Source organism: Pimephales promelas, chromosome 11, assembly GCF_988280905.1.
Source record: "Pimephales promelas chromosome 11, fPimPro1.hap1.1, whole genome shotgun sequence".
NCBI classification, from domain to species: domain Eukaryota; kingdom Metazoa; phylum Chordata; class Actinopteri; order Cypriniformes; family Leuciscidae; genus Pimephales; species Pimephales promelas.
In genome coordinates, this window is record NC_142779.1 from 4,222,548 (window position 1) to 4,243,762 (window position 21,215).

The 21,215-nt window shown below is 37.2% G+C and overlaps 2 protein-coding genes across 7 annotated transcripts; one reads left to right on the plus strand and one right to left on the minus strand.

Annotated features, from left to right (window-relative positions):
* The first annotated feature begins 89 nt into the window (after positions 1–89).
* rsrp1 (arginine/serine-rich protein 1) lies at positions 90–4,294 on the plus strand. 3 transcript variants are annotated; one of them, XR_016145477.1, is made up of 5 exons: positions 90–368; positions 1,285–1,848; positions 1,957–3,300; positions 3,904–3,987; positions 4,098–4,211. XR_016145477.1 is itself a non-coding variant. In XM_039671852.2 (5 exons), exons 2-5 carry the CDS (start codon positions 1,293–1,295, stop codon positions 4,227–4,229), a joined length of 939 nt encoding a protein of 312 aa, XP_039527786.2. In that variant the 5' UTR covers positions 90–368; positions 1,285–1,292; the 3' UTR covers positions 4,230–4,294. The 3 variants fall into 3 exon arrangements, 1 of the variants encoding a protein (XP_039527786.2); XR_005622914.2 differs by having other exon boundaries at positions 1,957–2,416; positions 2,588–3,987; XM_039671852.2 differs by having other exon boundaries at positions 1,957–2,123; positions 4,098–4,294.
* syf2 (SYF2 pre-mRNA-splicing factor) lies at positions 3,759–17,851 on the minus strand. 4 transcript variants are annotated; one of them, XM_089116775.1, is made up of 10 exons: positions 17,760–17,851; positions 17,398–17,496; positions 16,257–16,382; positions 15,373–15,490; positions 15,028–15,118; positions 13,670–13,768; positions 10,351–12,194; positions 10,120–10,240; positions 6,043–7,651; positions 3,759–5,937 (listed from the first exon to the last, which is right to left on the minus strand). In XM_089116775.1, exons 1-7 carry the CDS (start codon positions 17,775–17,777, stop codon positions 12,029–12,031), a joined length of 717 nt encoding a protein of 238 aa, XP_088972901.1. In that variant the 5' UTR covers positions 17,778–17,851; the 3' UTR covers positions 3,759–5,937; positions 6,043–7,651; positions 10,120–10,240; positions 10,351–12,028. The 4 variants fall into 4 exon arrangements, with proteins under 4 accessions (XP_088972901.1, XP_088972899.1, XP_088972900.1 ...); XM_089116773.1 differs by having other exon boundaries at positions 6,043–6,185; positions 7,566–7,651; positions 10,120–12,194; XM_089116774.1 differs by having other exon boundaries at positions 6,043–6,185; positions 10,120–12,194.
* Between the last annotated feature and the right edge of the window lie 3,364 nt (positions 17,852–21,215).

Sequence of the window (21,215 nt, forward strand, 5' to 3'; positions counted from 1 at the left end):
TAGCATGTCTATGGATTTCTCAAGTGCTGCTTCTCGAATTTTCCAAATCTCCGATGACGTCAGTGGGTTTCGTTTGAATAAAGAAACTGGTCTCTCTCTGCACACGAGCCACTTCACGCTGAACCACTCGCGAGAAATCATCTGCGGTTTTACAGCTATCCAGATCCTTTGTTTCGAAAAATTGCCCTTTCACTCAAAAGGAAACATACGAGGAAATAAACAATTGTTTATTTCACAGCTTTTTGTGTTAGGAGTTCAAAATTGTCTCCGTTTTCAACTTGTTCGAGGCGCGTATCGTGTGATTTAACGTTAATAACGGAAAGAGTTTTCCTCAAAGATTCTTACTGTTGGATCAGGTCATTTTGACGGTAAGTTACAGTTCACTGTTTCTTATGGCATATCTATTTAATTAATGCTATTTATTCAAAGCACTTCAACAACAAAAACGTTATATAACGTTATCTACAGTCCCCGCCGAACAATGCGGTAAGAGTTCGTTAGATATTAGAAAGTGAACGGCTCATTATCGGAACAGATTGTTTAATATATATTGTGGGATTTGGATTCTGTTGAATTGATGTTTTTATAACGTTGGTTTTCAGTTTCTCGTTCGTACGGAAATTCCGGAATGTTCTAAATGCGAGATTGTGTAATTTGATTGACAGGAGGGGGCGGAGACATCACCTGACCTACTTTCAGTTCTGGAACATTCTCATTCGACGTTACTCAATGCTGATTTCTCAATTGTTATCGTCTTCAATTTTTTTTTTTTATCAAGTAATGTCTTATATTATGATTTGAATATAGGTTTAACAAATATATCACCATACGACCCGGTTGATTAGTCAAATTAAAACAATTATTTTGTATGATACTTTTTCTGAAGCAAGCATAAGGCAGTTAGTAATTTGCATACATTTCCAAAACAAATCCGAACATTAGATAGTCAGGTTCGCAAATCTTGTTTCATTTTGTTGAGTTGAATGGTTTTAGAGAGGCAATTTTAGAGAGTTTATTTTTGTGATCTATCTTTTTTTCTTTAGAGATTTAAATTTTTATCAGACATTGCTGTCAATAGCCAGAAAAATATATATAAACTTTATTATTATTAGGAATAAATAAACCAGGAAAATTATATTTGAACAAACCACTCTGTAAAAACCTTCATATATATGTGTGTGTGTGTGTATGCAATGCAAAGCAATGGATGCATTCATCACTGACCGTGAACTGATTGATTTAACTGTAAGTTAATGAGTAACGTCTAATCCTTTGTGTTTGTAGGTTTGATCATGAAGCAGGAAACCAGCCCACGGCGTGAGCGTGTGAAGTCCATCTTTGATCAGGAAGCTCCATCGGGTCGCAGCTCCTCCCGCTCCAGCGTCAGCAGCGACAGTGACAGCTCGTACTCCAGCAGCAGAGGAAGCCGTTCCTCTCGCAGGTCACGGAGCTCATCCTCCGACAGTGACTCTTCCTCACGCTCACGTTCCCGTTCCCGCTCCCGTTCCCGCTCTCATCCGCGCTGCTCGGGCCGCTCACGCTGCCGCCACACACACCATTCTCCTCCTCGCCGCTACCGTGCTCGCTCTCGCTCATACAGCCCTACTCCCCGGGGTTCCTACCGCAGACGCTACCATCGCCGCAGTCCTTCTCCATCTCCCTACGGCTACTCCAGACGCTCCAGGCGTTCCCGGTCCCGCTCTCGAAGCCGTTCTCCAGTCTACTGGAGGGGAAGTAGGTTTGTGGGGCGGTACAGGTGCCGTTTCTCCCGCTCGCCCATTAACTCCAGAGCAAACAGAAGCCGGTCTCGCAGCCGTGAGCGCTCTTCCATCCGCCTTAGCCTGGAGGGTAAGATCAGCTTTTTACAGCTTCTTGCAATATGCTACATGTATACACACACACACACACAAATAAATGTGTATATATAATTAATTGGCATCCTAACATCTCCCACAGAGAAGAAGTATCTGTTGGATGTCGCCAAAGCAAATGCTGCCAGGATTCTGGGAGTGCAGAACTTAGAGCTGCCAGCAAGTCTGAAGGAGGAGGAGAAGAGGAGATCTTCATCTGATAAAGAGGAAAGGTTGAGGACTGACCTGGCACCGCTGAAGTCTCTAGCACAGGTGAGCCTTACACACATGACTGCAGACGTGTGACTAACACACAGACAGAATTCTGTAATGTTGCATGAACGTCCCGAACGGAATTCCAGCTAATTTCTCCAGTAAGATTCTCATCTGTACTTTGTTAAATCTGATCTCGGGACGTTGAGTAACCCATTGAAACGCGTCTTTTTAAACTGTGATTGCGCGCTGTACTTACCCAACCTGGGTCACCATGTAATCTGTCTCCTCAGACATGAATGATTTTGCCTGATGGATTTAATGGAATGATGAACCGCTCATGTCCGGATTAGGTAACGGTACAGGTTAAAGAGTATGTACTACTGTGTGCTTGAGTGTGTGTGTGTGTGTGTGTGTGTGTGTGTGTGTGTGTGAATGAATGAGCTCATGGCTATTATTCCTCTCACTGTATTGAGAAGCTGTATTTAGCTTCAATTGCATTGTTTTTTGTATCGTTCCTGTAGAGCTGAAACTCCTCCACCCTTTGGACAAAGAGGGAGAGAGGGGGAGGTCACATGACTTGAATGACACCAGCTTTAAGTCTTTTATGCACGACTGCGGAGGTTAAGTAACTGTGTATGATGTCAGCGGTAGCCTTGTGTTGAACGAAAACAGACCACATGCATTAGATTGACCTCACATAAAGCTGAGCCACTTTCAGCCACAACACTTCTACAAAAAGTTTGTGGTCAGTAGAATGTTTTTTTTCTTCTTTGAAGAAATTAATACTTTTAGGATGGATGCATTAAATTGATCAGTAGTGACAGTAAAGGCATTTATAATGTTACAAAAGATTTCTAGCTCAAGTAATTGGTGTTCTTTTGAACTTTCTAATTCAAAGAATCTTGAAAAATGCAAAAAAGCAGCACAACATTGATAACCAACCTAATCATCACAGGAATAAATTGCATTTTAAAGTAGATTTTATATTATTATTTTTACTGTTTGTGTTTTTTATTTTAGTTATTTATTTGTTATCAAAATAAAGAGACTTTTCAAAAACATTTTAAATCTTACGGACCACAAACTTTTGAACAGAAGTGTACTTTACAGCTATTAGAACTACAGGAAATGACTTATTTGTTGATGGTTGAACTGGGTTGTCATTTTCCAGAATCTTCCTCTGTTCACTGTGCGTGAAGACCAGACAGAGCTCATTCTACGGTGATGGATGGGGGTTTGGAAATATATACTCATCATTTAATCATTTTTTGGCTTTGTTCATGAGCAGCAAAAATACAAATTATTATTATTTTGATCAATTCAGAGCCGTTTAGTGGCTTGTATATCTATTTTTTTTTTTTTTTTTTTTTACAAAGGCATCAATGTGTAAAATTGAACTTTCGTTTTTGTTTGCTTTTCGTTTTAATTAATCATATTATAATTTATTTATTCACATGAAGTGTGAGATACTGAATCACTTCACAGGCTGTGGATGCATTACTTTGTAAATCGTGATGCTGTAGGAGCATTAATTGTATTACTTGCAAAAAGACAGATTTATGAAACATTCATTGGAAATGGGTGCAGTGTGAACAAAGCCTTGTGTATAGATTTTAAGTTATGCTTTTAAAAATGTTATTGAAAATGTAAACCGGTGTTACGCCATGATGAATCATGTTTTTGATGTCAGACTGATTAGAAGGGCAGCACTGGCATTAGCCTCTTCAGTTTGCTGCTGTTGCATGACTTGAGCCCAGGGTGAACTGAAAACTGAAGTGAGGTTTATATCAAGACGACAGTGTGGTCAATATCCTTTTCCCTTTTTCTTTCTCTTTAGGTAAACGGTGTTACCACTTATGATGGTGAGGCAGAAACTTCTCAGACATCACCCAGGACAAAGCCAATTACCTTCAGCCTCAATGTAAGTTCATTAAACCTTGAAATTTGGATTCATTCATGAAAATTCAAGAAATTAGGATTGTTAGAACATACTGGAATATTAAAGTTGATCATACCTCTTTATATTCACAGAATACAATTGCCAAACCTTCAAGCAGCCCGACGCTTAATGACAGTAAGGTAACATCAAGAGCCGACAGTGTGGCGGACAGGAAGCCATATGGACAGTGGGTCCCCTTCGGCAAATACTCTTCTAAAAAATAATAAACACTGAGATTCAGCAATGGTGTAAATAGACTGTAAATATTGTAAATAGTTTGTGTAGTGAACACTTGGGTCGGGGTGGGTCACTTGGGACTCATAAATTCATCATAAATGTTTTCTTTCAGATATAAAGTTGGTTTAATTGGAAGAAGGCAAGATGTCAAACAGGTGGGAAATATTGTGTACATATTGGTGTTTTTGTGTTTGTACGGTGACTGTTTCTGAATAAAGATAGCAAAAAAAAATCCTGCTGTACACTTACTTGTTTGTTTTTCTCCAGAAAGTATCAATTTCACCTTAGGTTATAAATGACTTTCCAATTTAGTTGAAAGTTACAGTTCAAAAACAACACCTGTAAAGTGGCATAAATACCCATATATCTCTAAAGGACAGACCACTAGATTAATATCACCTGGTAGTGTTTACCGAATTGCTCACTTGCTTTTAACTCAAAGTTTAGATCCATAATAGATAAATGCAGGGTAAGTGACTTTGACAAAACATGTCTGGAGTCATTCTACACCAAAATTTAAGTGCATATTATACATGATCTATTGATCAGAACATTAATGCTATTTTTAGGCTTGATAATGATTTCAAGCACATTTTGAATGACACACTTGCTTTCTAAATTGTCAAAAATGTAACCTGCACATATTTTCGTAGGATTAACTCCCAATTAAACATTCGTAGTGTCTTTGCAATGTGAAGAGGGTATTTTGCTGGAAGAGAATGAGATCTAATACATGAAAACAATCCGATCTTTATATTCTGAACTCTGGGTGGCGCTGTTGCCCTTGCACAGTAGTTGTTGTTGATGAGGCCTTCGCAGACATCGAATCATTGCAAGTTTTCCCCAAAAAATATTTACAGTAGTCATTACAAATCAGAATAACATTACACAATTGCTCATGAAATATGAGTAAAACAATGTTAGACTGTTCTCCCACACACAAATCAGTGCCGAACGATAGCTAAATATGCGTGACAGAAAACTAAATAAGTCAAAGCAAATTGAGCATCCAAACAACTTTCGGCAGTCGGCACAATTAAAACAATCTCCGCTTGGTGACACTAATAGCACAGAAAACAGGCCTGTTTTTTTTATCCTTAAACTGACAAATCAAGTCGTTCAATCAAACTGTCATTTGCTGGCACTGAAAGAGCAGCATCTGATGTGTGCCGACATGTTGTCTCGAGACCGAGGAATACTCCTCCTCAACACAGTTAATGAGTTGGAATGTTCTCTCGCTCAATCCCACCCACACTCTTCCCTCCGGTGTTTGGTGGTTTTAATTAATGATTTTAGTCTGATAAATTGCGGTGTACGACGAATTCTATACACGATCCAGTAGTTGTATTCAGCACACACAGTGTCTACAGAGAAGCTTGGTTTGGCACGAGCAAGTCAAAGTCTCCGTAGGCCTGTGTGTTTTAGCCAGAGAGCTCGTGCCAAAACGCCTATTGTTGTGCTGCTCTTTTCAACATGTTCACTCTTGACTATTATCACCTCTGAAGAAAGCCTGATGATTTTTGTGCAATTGCTTGAACTAAGGAGGGAGGATTGTAAATACCACACACCTTTTATCTTATGCCTAAACTGATAATGGTGATAAAAAGGTTTAGTTATTACCTCCTCCACGTCTCTTCTGCTCCCTAGATGTGAGCATATGCAGGTTTATATGAGCATGGCTGTTTACTCTCCACCCTAATGCAGAGATTATAAAACATTTCAGAAACTCACTGGGCTGGCGGTGATTATGTGACATTTGTTTGTACACGAATAAATTGAAGTCAGTGTTGTGTAACTCACCACAGAATCTGACGAAGCATGTTTTGGAGCACAAGAAGAGACAGTATCGTTCTGAAGGATCTTTTGTTTTTGCTGTGTGCTGATAAGATCGGAATGAAGCATCTCAGACATTCACTGACACACGGCGTTCCACGGGTGTCTAGCTAATATATATGCAAATGCAAGAAGAAAACGGGTTAGTTGGGAATACTTGAAATCGTCACTTGAGAAATGTGAATTTACATTTGAAGTCAATGTGGAGTCAAAATCAACACTTTCTGCTTTAGTTAAAGCACTTTAATGCTCTCATGATTCATCAGTGCACATTGTTTTTTTCTTTTCAGAAGTCACCAATCCCTCTTAATTTCAATCCCTTCCAATCACATGAACGCTTTCTTTCGTAAGGGCCACTTTTCGCAATCCAATCAATTCCTGATGGATACAATCAAGTCCTGAACTTTTTTTATCTCCTATTTTACTTGTAAACACATTGTACCGTAAAGTAAAGTGGTCAGAAATGTGAACTCATTTACAGTATTAAAGTTTTGGGATTCACAATATATCATTATCACATTGTTTATTGAGTAATCTGTTTATTATTATTTTTATATATTGTACTATTTATTTAATTTAAAAAAAAAACTACTTTCCTCTATTTTTATATTTAAATCATCTTTGCCATCCGTTTGGGATCGTCGTTAAGAGTCTTTAATGGTTTTGAATTTGATCACCAGTGCTGGATATTTTTTTTAATTAAAAAATGCAGTAAAATATTACAATTTAAAATAACTACTTTGTATTTAAATATATTTAACTAATTGATCTCATCAAATTTCATTTCAATTTATCTTCATTTTGATGAACGAGTTCGAACAGGAGAGTCACACAGAACAGAGCAAGGCGAGCATTTGAGCTTACAAAACTTAAACTTTGTTATTTATTTTTTAAATGAGCGATCATTTCGCTTGGTAAGGCCCTTATGCGTCGTCTGGAATCGTTTAAACGCCTTTGAAGCTGCACTGAAACTCTCATTTGGGCCTTGAACCGTTTGGACCCCATTGAAGTCCATTATATGGAGAAAAATCCTGGAATGTTTTCATCAAAAACCTTAATTTCTTTTCGACTGAAGAAAGAAAGACATGGACATCTTGGATGACATGGGGGTGAGTAAATTATCAGCAAAAGTTTTTTTGAAAAGTGAACTAATCCTTTAATTGAGGAATACCAGGAACACTGAATGATGAAATTCATTTCTTGCAAAGATGTAGAAAATGAACTCAAAGGGTTAATCATATTTTCAAAGCAGAATTGGCATTTGCCAGATAGGTTTGTTCTCCTCAGTACTGTCAGCAGTGCAGATGATCCTACAGCTGTTCCTGATCACAGATCAGATGTCCCTCTGCCTCAGGGATGGACACGGAAATTATGGATGAAGTAACAATCGCAATACGGATCACTTGATAAGAGATGCGCTCAAATCAACGGTGCGCAAACACAAAGATCCGACTCTTTTCTATTCACACAGATTTCCAGCTATTCCTCACTCGTTCTAATGTGCACTTGCAGTTTGCCAACGGGAGACACCACAGGCCTCGAGTCTGGAAAGCCCTGGCACGGTCACAGAGGAGTCCTGATGAGCACAGAGAGAAATACAGTCGGGGGGAAAAAAAGGATATAAAGATGCCGATAAAGAAAGCCATTGTTCGCCACACACAAGATGCCTTTTCATTTCAGTTTGAGAAAAATGGTACATGTAAGCCCTCGCAGGCAAACTGTATTTGATGTTTAATTCGCTTTTTGTGATGCCACGGATGCCAGGCGGTTATTTGCGCTCATCACATGAGTGTAATCTTGCGGCGCCTACACACTGATTTTCTCCCGAAACATCCATCACACAAGTCCGCAAAGGAAACTCATTCAGTATCCATCAATCTCCGGCACACAGACAGGCCTGAAAACTACTGAAATAATTGAATCCGTCTCATCTGCATTTCGCTTAAAAGAATCATTTGATTGATCCTTAAACTCTTATATGAAAGTGAAACAGCTCTATAAAGAAGTGGACTAAGTAGGTTTATTGGCCATTTTTAAACTATCTTTTGGAAATAACCATGCTTCTGACTCTAAAAATCTGACAAACTCTTACCTGACTTCCCCTTCTAGATCTAACCTTGTGACAAACTTTGGACAACTTGAAACCAAATCACCTAGCGCGCCTCTTGAGGCCAGGGGAGTGAGGTTTACACACACAGCTCTTACTAGCCTACGTCTGTTACACTCACTTCCACCCGGGTCATGGCACCATATGTAACCAGTCCTAGTCGATCTAACCCCGAGCGGGATTCGAACCCGGGTGGCTGGCGTGGGAGACGGGCGCTAACAAAGATGCTTAAGACCGCAGCCTCTATTGACAGTTACTAGAGTGCCTTTTGAGGCCCGGGGAATGAGGTTTACACGCACAGCTCTTACTGGCCAATGTATGCGACACTCACCCCCCTAAACCTCACTCCCATCCGGGTCACGGCACCAAATGTAACCGGTAGGGTTGGGTATCGAGTATCGATTGGAACTGGGACTAACTTTTAGTTTTTTGCGGAATCGTTCAAAAGTAAAAATTTCGATTCCTAGTTTCGATATTCACAGTCCGCCGACCGGAAGAAGAAACCGCTGAACACCACCAACGAAGAAGCGTCTACCGGAGGTGTTGGCATAACCGCGCGAGTCGAACATGAGTAGCATACATCGGCGGTCCAAAGTGTGGCTTCACTTTTCTAAAAATAATGAAATCTCGGCAAAATGCAAAATTTGTGACAAGAGGAATATTTGTGACAGAAGGAGTATTTCCTTCAGAAAGACCTTTGGTTAGCAAGGTTTGCTAAACTTTTTTGACCCTGCCTCTTAAAAGAATCGGAATCGAGAATCTTTAGGAACCGGAATCAAAACAAAGAATCAGAATCAGAATCGTTCAAATTCAAACGATACCCAACCCTAGTAACCGGTCCTACTCTACCCACTCCGAGCGGGACTCGAACCTGCGTCTCCAGCGTGGGAGCACACTAAACACAATCTATAAGCGTTGCATGTGAGTTTACACAGAACAAATGTTATCAGCCAGAAATATCAGTTCCTATATACAGCACACAAGAAATGTGACATTGCATTCATTGTTGTCACTTAAATCTACGTCTACGTCTAGAAATTACTTTTTGCAAATCATTAGAATGATTTCTAAAAGATCATGTGAGACACTGAAGACTGGAGTAATGATGCTGAAAATTCAGCTTTGATCACAGGAATAAATTGCATTTTACTTTTTTTTTTAAATAGAAAACAGTTATTTTAAATTGTAATAATATAGCAAAATCTTTCTGATTTTTAGCAAATAAATTGAGCCTTAGTGAACATAAGAGACTATCAAAAACAAAAAAATCTTAACGATCCCAAACTCATTTGAATGGTAGTGTATTTTCATATACATATTGCATATCACATAAAAACTACACAGTAATATTGAAAAAAAATCTATCCATCCATCCATCCATCCGTGTCTCTCTGTCTCTCTCTCTCTATCTCTCTCTCTCTCTCTCTCTCTCTCTCTCTCTCTCTCTCTCTCTCTCTCTCTATATATATACTAACATATATATATTAGGGCTGTGCAAAAATTAATTGCGATTAATCGCATCCAAAATAAAAGTCTGTGTTTACATAATATATTTGTGTGTGCTGTGTATAATTATTTTGTATATATAAATACACACACATGCATGTATATATTTAAGAAAACGTGTTATTCATATATAAAATATTTATATTTATATAATTTAGATTATGTATTTATATATATATATATATATATATACAGAATTTAAGCGCAAATAATTCTTAAATATATACATGCATGCAAAGGTATTTATATATACAAAATAATTATATACAGCACACACAAATATATTATGTAAACACAGACTTTTATTTTGGATGTGATTAATCGCAATTAATTTTTGCACAGCCCTAATATATATTATTATTATTTTATTATTATGTCTAAACTCAGGGAACCAAACACAGAGCGACAGATAAATCTAAAGGTTAACATACATAATCACTCCAATCCTCCAGAAACAGAACAAGTCTTCCTTCCGGTGATTGGGAAGCGAGATTGGGATCATAAAGCAAGAACCAGTCAGACATGACGAGCCTTTGACAGACATTTGTCGCTCTGTAAAACAGTAAAAACACCCACAGCTCTGTTTAATTCATGACTGCGGCTCTTATGGATTGTGACGTATGGTTTTGAGGAGAAACTGTTGAATGGTATTTCTTTCTCACAATGGAAGCCCAATTTCTCCATATCTGAAAAACGAGGTCAATATGAAGAAAGTTGGCCAATGAGCAGCTCAGATATCAAAGGGTTTGATTTGTGTGGCCCCCTTCATCTAATCACCCGCAGCCAATACTGCCACTGAGAACAAAAGCAGGATATCATAAACACGCATGGCTCTAATTCTCAACACGCCGAGCTTTGAAAGCAGCCGCCCAAAGACAATTACCCCTGCTCCCCCAACAGGGATAATTCATAACATATTCATTTATGCAGATGCCAGAGATCCCGGATACACGGTCAGTCCTATGACTTTGCTTGTGGATTTGAACGGGGGCCTTGATGAAAGCAAATTTGATGAACCATTTACTTTAAATCATACTAGAAAGTGCTGTGACGATGCTTTATTATTTATATGATTTACAGTAACAGACAGCTACAACAGTCTGGGAAGATCTGTGATTCGCTTTGAAGTTGGTTCAGGTCGCAAGCCTCTTATCTCACGACGCTTAAGGGCAACAATGACGGAGATAACACAATTGACACTTTGATGTTGAAGTAACCTTAAAATAAGATAAACGACCACGTCGAGTTCTCACAGTTACTGATGCAGTCGCTTAATCGCTCTCTCTTTCCCCGATGTATGCATGCAATAACTCAATTTGGATTTAATTATTGCAAGTTAATACACACCTCAGGTGGTCAATGTGCCTCTTACACCTCAAGCGTTCAATAATAATGCTAAATAAAACTGTCTGGAGTCAAGTTCTTTTAATTAGTAGCCTACACAGTTAACAAATGAACTTGTTTTCATTTCTAAAATGCACTTCTTTATGTATATAAATAGTAATAAAGTATAAAGTCTATAAAGTAATAAACAGCCATGACTAGTACAGAAAGAACATGGTGCATTATTATTTTAGTATTATTTATAAAATATTGTAGTATTTATTCATTTTGAATTAGCTATCATTTTTTCCCCCTTTAAATTTAGTTTTAGTAATTGTCATTTGTACTATTTTTCTAAATAGCTTTGATTTTATTTTGTCATTTTAGCACTTTAACAAACTTAGTTGCCAACGCTTCTCGTATACGTGTTTTTTTTAAGTTGAAGTTCTTCATCTAGCTAAATTAAATGATATAATTCAGCTATTGTCCGCATTTAGAACTGAAAACTTACAACTAAATGAATGCTAAACAGTATATACTATAATACTGCCAAATATTGGGAGTTAAAACCTTCAGTAGGGATTATTCCATCATGAACTTTTCAAACAATAGTACGTTTTCATGTGACCGTCACATTGAATATGAGTGGTAGATAAGTAGTGGGTAGTCCAAATAACGTCTTTAAATGTAAATTAAATTGTGTTAGCTTTAACTTTCCAGTCCAACCAGAATCAACAAATCGCCAATGCTGTGGTACAAATGTTTTGCACCATGAAGTCAAGTGTGTTTGATATGAAATTGCTTTATTGAAGTAAATATCAACTGATCAAATATCACTAAAGCGAAACTCTGACAGGTAGACATCTGCTTTCCCACTGCAGGCAAATCATTTTGCCAGAATGAACATTTTTATAAAATAGAATATGGAAAAAAAAAAAACTATCACCATAGACTAGGAGAAAAAAACTCTTAAAAATATTTGCGAATGACTTAGCGGATGGAGTCGAGAGTAAGTCTCTACACGGCCGTTCCTCTCTCCAGGTTCTGTTTGATCTCCGCGGTGTATTTCCCGTAGAAACGTTCAGCCTTCTTGTTGAACTTGGCGTTCCTCTCGTTGATGTAATCGATGTCCGCGTCGTCGTTGTAGGCCCTGCGGCGACTGTATTTCGCACGCTTTTCAATCCTAAACACACAAGAAAACATAAACGTAGATTACACACACATTTTTGAACTCTAAAAAGGGTTGGAATATAGAAAAAAAAACTAAAATCAATCTGAAGAAACAGCATGAAAGAACTAAAACAACAACCTAGTTACAAATAATCCACAGTGTTTTTCAGTAAACAAATCATTACCGAGCGATTAATCAGTAATCGATTCCTTAAAATGAATGGTTTAAACTGATTCACAGAAAAAGTGATTCAAACTGATTCAAAGAATTGAATCGCTGGTTTTGATACTGAAGTTTAAATCAGATTTTTTTTGCCCGCAAAGTCATAAAAAAAATCCATTGAATGACATGCTCTTTAGTCAGTGCGGTTATTGTTAACTAAAACCACTATAAAACATTTCTGTAAATTGATATACCTGAAATAAAAGAAAATATAAATATTAGACGAAAAATGTAAAAAAGTTGCCACAATTAACAGTAAATCAGCTCCTCTCAAGTGTTTCTTTAATAGCCAACAAAAAAAACTGAACGCTGGATAACCTTCCTGAGGTAAATGCAACGTTACGTGACATTGTTCAAACACAGATTGAGTGATTCCACGAGGCATGATTCATTTTGGCAAGTTGTACATCGTCTCTTTCAAAATACCATTTAATGTTCATGCATGTTTTTGTCATGCTATAATACGTAAAGCTAAGACTTTCTTATCAGAAGTAAAAAGCTCTTCATGGTTAATGGATGGAAGGCACGCTACAGTTCAAATAATGTTTGGTGTAGGGAAAAAACACGGATCTGGCAGCTCTGGATTGAACTACGGGTGATTCATAGGGTCAAATTCTGTTGCGTTACCTTCGACAGCCCTAAATTCAACACAAGAGAGGATTTCTTTACACACAGTACACATTTTTCTACCCCTTTTTGTTTGACAAATCTCCAGCATCCTCACACGCAATATAGCCTACTAGCCGAAAGATGTGTGTGTACAGATGTGACGTAATGACGCAAAATCATCACAGAAGCACCACACATCTGATATATTACCCAGTTTTACTCTTTAGACGTTCATTTCTAAAAGTTTGATGCTTCAACAGACAATGTCAGTTTAGTCCATCAACTAGACCCCCACGCACACACACACAAACATCACTTCAAACATCTTCAAAGAGTGTTTGTGCGTCACAATCTGGCAGCCGTAGCCCTGTCTAATGTTTCTCAGAAGCTAAAAGCAGCTCCTCCAAAATAGAAGAATGCCTTCTCACGCATAAACAAACCCTCGCGGGCGCACACATGCATGTGCGACAGGCACGCTACGGCAAACACATCTGGAGCGAGGAACAAACACACACACACGAGGAGGCTGAGAAACATCGCATTGAAAAGAGCCGCTATCTGTCGTCTCTGAGGTGTGTGTGAACAGATCTGTTCACCAGGTGCTTCGGCTGACTTACAACAGATTCACCGCGTAAAAAACAAACACAGATTCTTACTGTTTCTCCACGTCGTCCACCATGCGGTCGATGCTCTCTTTAGAGGGAACGTGAGTGCCGTGAATCAGACTGTTGGAGGTCGGGTGGAAATCTTCTCCACTAGGAGTAAATGAAATCACATCATTTTTATATATAGCGTGTAGTTTATGTACCATTAGCCAGTGTTGTAGTACTCGAGACTCGGACTCGTCTCGGACTCGGTCTCGAGACCATATTTTAATGGTCTTGGTCTTGTCATGGACTCGTGTCCATTTGGACTCGGAATTGACTCGTACTCGAACATTTTTTTTTTTAGGACTCGGAATTATTCCCGAGTCCACTCGAGTTCAATTCAAAATATTTTTCATGATTATTAATGTATGTTAATAAAATATTTCTTTAAATTGATTGACACGCCCAGTGATTGGTGATTTTCTAGTGCGCAACTGCGCATGACAAATTGTAATAAAATTACTTTTAACACCACCTACTATGTGGCCTTTTTACCCTAAACTGATCATATTTTTTTAAACTCTAAGTAAATTCAGTAAAAAAAAAAAACCCTCACTGGTCTCGACTCGGACTCGACCATCTCTGGTCTCGGACTCGACTCGGACTCGACCATCTCTGGTCTCGGACTCGACTCGGACTCGACTCTCTATGGACTCGGTCTTGACTCGGACTCGACTCTCTCTGGTCTCGATGTCGACTCGGACTCGAGTGAGGTGGTCTCGACTACAACACTGCCATTAGCATCAGCAGAACAGCCACAAAAGTTGACCTTCATTAAACTTTTCCTCAATTGCTTTTGAAGATGCGCCACACCACATGTAACGTCAATAATAGGTATGAATGCCTCATAATTAAAAGACTTTTTAATTTCTTGTCATTTTGAAATGATGATAAAGATATTAGTCTCCATTCACTATCATTATAATGAAAAGAACACTATTATATTGCATTATGTTATATTTTATGAGACAAAAAACCTTCATATGATTAAATAAAGCAGTCATTCGGTCGATTCCACTATCAATCCATATTCTTAAATAGGGCTGCAAAATTTGAGAAAAGATGCGACTTAAAATGTGGCTTTAAAAAAAGCTCTAGTTTTGCTGGGATGCACAATTAAATTTTTCAAAAAAGAGATATGAATATGATTATAATAATAACATTACAGTAAAACTGCAAAAGGAACATTGTAAAAGAACACCGAGCAGCTCTTCACTCAAAAACATCCAGCATATATTTAATTAATTACACCGCAGGCTTTGTGATTTGATAATTGCACTAAGCCACATTGTGATTGAATTCAGCAGTGTTGAATTAGAGGCTTGATATACATATTTCAGAGGTTGAATGAGAATAAATAGTCTCACCACTCCTCTCTCTGTTTCTCATAGTTGTCCATATCTGGCTTGATCTGCCTCGTCAGTCTCTGGTACTGTCTCAACTGGGCCTCGGCGTACCCTACACACACATGAATTAAAACACATTTCCAGTCCAGCTGTGGGGGTCTGGAAAAAGGGTCTTACAAGGAGAAGCAGAAGGAAAATGATAATTGCCAGAACCAATGATAACCAGGCGTGAAACACAAGCTCTGCATGTTTTCATTTTCACATTTCCAGCATCACACATGGCAGCCAGATTCCCTCTTCGTCTCAGCCAATCAATCAGACTGCTGCTTAATAATATTCATGATGTAACAAATGAGTGTTTTATACCGGAGAACCCTGGATCAGGGTTTTTCTTCTTTTTCTTTCTCTCCCATCTCTCTGCATCTTCAGCGCTGATCTCCAGGAGCTTCACACGGTTGTAGTCCTCGCCACGCTCCGCACACTCCTGACACACAAACAGAAATCACTGCGTCACACACTCGTCCTCACAGACTGCATTCTCAGAATCAGTGCTTGATTGATGACAGCAAATAACACTACTGTTTGGGGTCAGTGAGACTTTTTTCTCAGTAACAGTGCATTATATTGATTAAAAGTTACAGTAAAGACATTTACAATGTTAAAAAATACTTTTTTTCATCAAATTCAATTGACATTTATTTATCAAAGAATCCTGAAAAAAATAAAACTATCACTGTTTTCAAAAAGCACAACTGTTTTTAACATTGATAATAATCAGAAATATTATTTTAATCACATTAGAATGATTCCTGAAGGATCATGTGATGCTGAAAATACAGCTTTGATCACACAGGGTTCGTACACCTTTTCTAAGGTCAGATTCCAGGTCCATTTTAAAGCTTTTTCCAGCATCTTACTACACCAACATAAATTACATATCAAAACACAGTCAAAATTATTATTTAGTGTTTTTATCACATTAAAGAGAAAATGCTTTAAACAGCCAATTTGTGTTTCGTAATCAGATATTTAAGCAAATAAGTTTTATTTTTCAAAACATATTCATAGGCATTATCTACTTGTGATCCTTTTCATTATAATAATGTCCAAATATTGCTTTCCAGATAATGTGATTTTCAGGCGGTAAAACTGAAGTAATTTCAAGGAGTGAAAATATGAAAAAGCCTTGGTTTTGGGACATATAGACAAGGTTTGAACAAAATATAAAGGCGTGAATTCAAGTCTTGTACCTTCTTCTTTTGGTCCACTGCGAGTTCATACTCTAGACGAGCTTTCTTGGCCTCCCAGTTTGAGGGCAGCTTCAGTCTCTTGTCCTCCTCCACCACCTCCTGATGATTGAGCTTACGGGCCTCATTCTACCAACAGAACACAATCACATTTCATATGGATGTATTGAGCAGGTTCTGTTGTGCCGTGTCAACAGTTTTCACCCAAAGCAACAACAGCACAGAGTTTGCTCTCGATCTACAACAACTACACTAAAGGTCCTTACACATGCCTCACAAAGCAGGCATCATATGCCATTTTGACAAAGACTCCCCTCCATTAAAGGTGCAGTAAGCCATTGGATTTATATATTTTTGAAATAAATCCAATCGTGTCTATTTATTTCATGTCCTAATTAAATATGAAATTGGTTCAAATTTAATTAGAAAATGCAGTGGCTCTCCAACCCGTCCTGCACATTTTGTGTATCTCCCTCATCTATCACACTGAAATCAACTCATGAGCTGATTAGTAGAGACTGCAAGACCTGAAATGGATGTGAGAAATACAGGGAGACATACAAAACGAGCAGGGCTGGTGGTATTCCAGGACAGTTTTGAGAACCACTGCTTTATCTAATTTAATATAAACCAATTTGCATTCATTTCCAACTGATATAGGACCAAACCTTTGTTTGGAAGAGAAGATTTATGATTTAGTAAATAAGAAAATCTCATTTTGACAAAACAGCCTTTAAAGATATACATTTTGATTCAAATCTTCAGAAGCACATTACATAAAAAGCGTGAAAAAGTTAAATGTGTATTTTTCTCTTTTCTCCCCTTGAAATAAGACATGAGGTGGAAGCAAAATACTGATACTCCAAATTCGACCAAAGTATGAAAAAACAATAGTTTTGCTGAAAAATACAATTACAAGTGGCTAACGTTAAAGGAGACAAGTGTTGCTAACGTTACCAGGTGTAATCGGTCACATCTGACCACTCGTGAATGTGATATTATCAAATCACCCAAGACAAATGTTAATGACAGATTTAAACTGGGCATTATCTATAATAAATGGTCACATTTTAATTAATTATCTATAATAAATGGTCTCGGTTTAATTATTTCAGTGATATGAGGAGAAATTTGACGTAGTTACCCTCTTGAAATGAAGCTCTCTGAACTTTCTGAGTCTATCTTCCCTCTTCAGCGCTGCTGGAGTCTCTGCGGATTCCTCTTCATTGCTGGGAGCAACAACCTGAACGGGGAAGATAGCAATGTAACGTTACCGCGCATACAGGGCTAGTAATATCCATAATATCACTGAAATCTGAGATACTGAACATCCGAGACTGATGTTAGCATTGTTAGCCATGCCAATAAGAATAGTGTTCTGTCAACAGACAACCAATAATTCCATAGTTATAACAACTATTCAATAATATAAAAGTATATAAATAAACAATAAAGACGTCAGTTAGATTAACACTCAACGTATTTGGAATCTCGTATTTTGTTTACCTCTGCGCCAGTGGCCATGTTGCTTCTCTTAAAGAGGAAGTACGTCACACAATTCAGTTCGACCGAGAACTAAACACTTAATATGTAGTTCCGCTTTCTTAATAGTATTTTTATACGATTTAATATAATAATATTAAATAATATGAGGGGGATCGGTTTTTAATACAGTATAATGATATCGCTCTCTCTGTAGATGTACTGTATATTAACCTATATTAACCTTAACCTGGTGGTTTAACAGATTGAATGAAGTTGCAAACATGGCGACTCATCTCGACTCATCTGCTATGCGCCATTAACATAAACGACACTGCTCATCTGCTATGATTATGTATAATTAACTTCTCTTTAAGAGGATGTAATTAACCAGAGTTTACAATTTTAGATTAAAGCAACTCCTAGATTAGAAGCTACACTAATGAACTGATGTGCTTGTTTCTGCAATCCAGATGGTACAAAAACCAAACCACCCTCAAACACAAGACTAAACATCAAGATTGCTTTTTATGATATTTTATATATTCCACATCAGAAAAGTTAATGTATTGTCACTGTGTCATTTTTATCTATCTATCTATCTATCTATCTATCTATCTATCTATCTATCTATCTATCTATCTATCTATCTATCTATCTATCTATCTATCTATCTATCTATCTATCTATCTATCTATCTATCTATCTATCTATCTATCTATCTATCTATCTATCTATGCTGAAAATAAATAAAGAATTACATTTGAATGGTAGTCAATGGAGAAGTCAGGTGTATAGTCCCATAATCTACCAGGAAGGGCTAAATGAAGCTAGCTAACTAGTAGGCAACTAGCTTGATCAGGCTGCCAAATTACATATATGCACAATGCACAAAAGTGAATTAAAACAAGGCCAAATGCTGTTTCCCTTTATATATATATATATATATATATATATATATATATATATATATATATATATATATATATATATATAAACGTTGTACAGAATACTCTATTTACAGTATTCAGAAAATAGTAATTCCTGTCTGGTTTTACAGGTTTTCAATGTAGGAGGTCATTCAGCTGGATTCCATCAGCAAACTACCTAAACTGTAGCGTTGTTTGATAAATTGATGCATCCTCCATTTTGCTTCATGGCCAGCTCCAGTGTGTTCAGCTGCATGACATCTGGGTTGTAACTGGTATATAGATAACACAGCCAAAAAAATCATTCCATTTCCCTAATTACTATATATCTTTCATTTCCGCTGCCCATGAGCATGAGCTTGAACAGGCCAAACCAAACAAAGCTTTGACTGCACCAGCTCAGTTACCCAGCTAGGGAGGATCCAAACATGCACACAATGGCTGTGTCCGAAATCTAGTATGTACTCTCTTGAGTAGGTATGGCATGATTTGTGGATGTTAATAAAAAATAATACTTGGAACGGCTACGTCAGATGAATTCAACAGTGACTGCTTAGTGCTTACTTTTTCAACCGCAGCCCTGGAAGTTAAAAATGCTGTTCTGAATTGAGAATGCCTTTTTAAAATTCCATTTAAATTCCTTAATTTGAAATTTTGTTTATTTTATATACACTACGAATCATAAGTTTGAGGTCAGTCAGAAAAAAAAGAATAGGCCTACTTATTTTATTCACCAAAGTCCCAATTAATTGTTCAAAGTAAAAATAAAAAGTGTTTATTTTATTTTATTTTTATTTTAAAAACATTTGTTGACTATTTTCTAAGTATTAGAAACTATTTTTATTTTAAATAAATGCTCGAACTCCCTCTTTATCCGATTAAGATTAAGAATCCTGACCTTTTTTTTTTTTTTTATCACAGTTTCCACAAAAATATTAGGCAGCACAACTGTTTTCAACACTGAATATAATCAGAAATATTGAGTATCAAATCATCATATTAGAATGATTTCTGAAGGATCATGTGACACTGAAGACTGGAGTAATGATGCTGAAAATTCAGTTCGATCACAGGAATAAATTACACGTTAAAATGTATCCAAATAGAAAATAGTTATTTTAAATTCTAATAATATTTCACAATTTTACTGTTTTACAAATAAACATAGTCTTTGTGGGCACAGGATACCAGAAAATACCAGAATTCATTTTAGGCTACCCTGTTTCTGTGATATGATGACAAAATTGACAAAAATTGAATAGGCTAACTTTGCATACATCCACATCTCTGCAAAACCAATGTCTCCAGGTGGAAGTTTCCAAGTAGAAAGTAGAAAGTTCTGCTATAGAAACACACACCCCACATTGTGGCACAACAGGAGCCTGTGTATCTGAATCACACGCACATCTCAAGTCAGCAGTCTGGGAAATCAAGCGTCGGTATGCAACTTATCTGATCAGTCGTAATTCTCGGGACAGAAATTCTCGAGATGTAATTCTGGGGACTGCTTCAGAAGTAAACTGCCATTACTTGTATCCTAGGGGCACTTATGAGCTCAACAGGCTGATGGATATTTTCATAATTATCCCTAAAATTAGCAAATCCAAAAACACTTTTGTATTAGAACACTAGGTGTAATGTACTAGTGCCGCCAACCCTGTCACATGGGATATTTCCTTCTCCAAAGTTAATACTAAAAGACCAGCATGTCTAAACATTTCTAAAAGAAAGCCGCAGAGATGATTGCTCACTGATAGCATCAATATTCAGGCTCTTTTCCTCAATTAATTGCCAATTTAAAGTAATTACAGCACACATTGAAGAGCATTGTGGGTAAAAACGACTTTCTTTTCTCCAGAGGAACACTGGCATACTAGCTTTAGTGCCTGTCTATCTATCTGTCTGTCTGCCTATCTATCTATCCATCTATCTATCTATCTATCTATCTATCTATCTATCTATCTATCTATCTATCTATCTATCTATCTATCTATCTATCTATCTATCTATCTATCTATCTATCTATCTATCTATCTATCTATCTATCTATCTATCTGTCTGTCTGTCTCTCTCTCTATGTCTGTCTATCTGTCTCTCTCTCTCTGTCTATCTATCTATCTATCTATCTATCTATTTATCTATCTATCTATCTATCTATCTATCTATCTATCTATCTATCTATCTATCTATCTATCTATCTATCTATCTATCTATCTATCTATCTATCTATCTATCTATCTATCTATCTGTCTGTCTGTCTGTCTGTCTGTCTGTCTGTCTGTCTGTCTGTCTGTCTATCTATCTATCTATCTATCTATCTATCTATCTATCTATCTATCTATCTATCTATCTATCTATCTGTCTGTCTGTCTCTCTCTCTATGTCTGTCTATCTGTCTCTCTCTCTCTGTCTATCTATCTATCTATCTATCTATTTATCTATCTATCTATCTATCTATCTATCTATCTATCTATCTATCTATCTATCTATCTATCTATCTATCTATCTATCTATCTATCTATCTATCTATCTGTCTGTCTGTCTGTCTGTC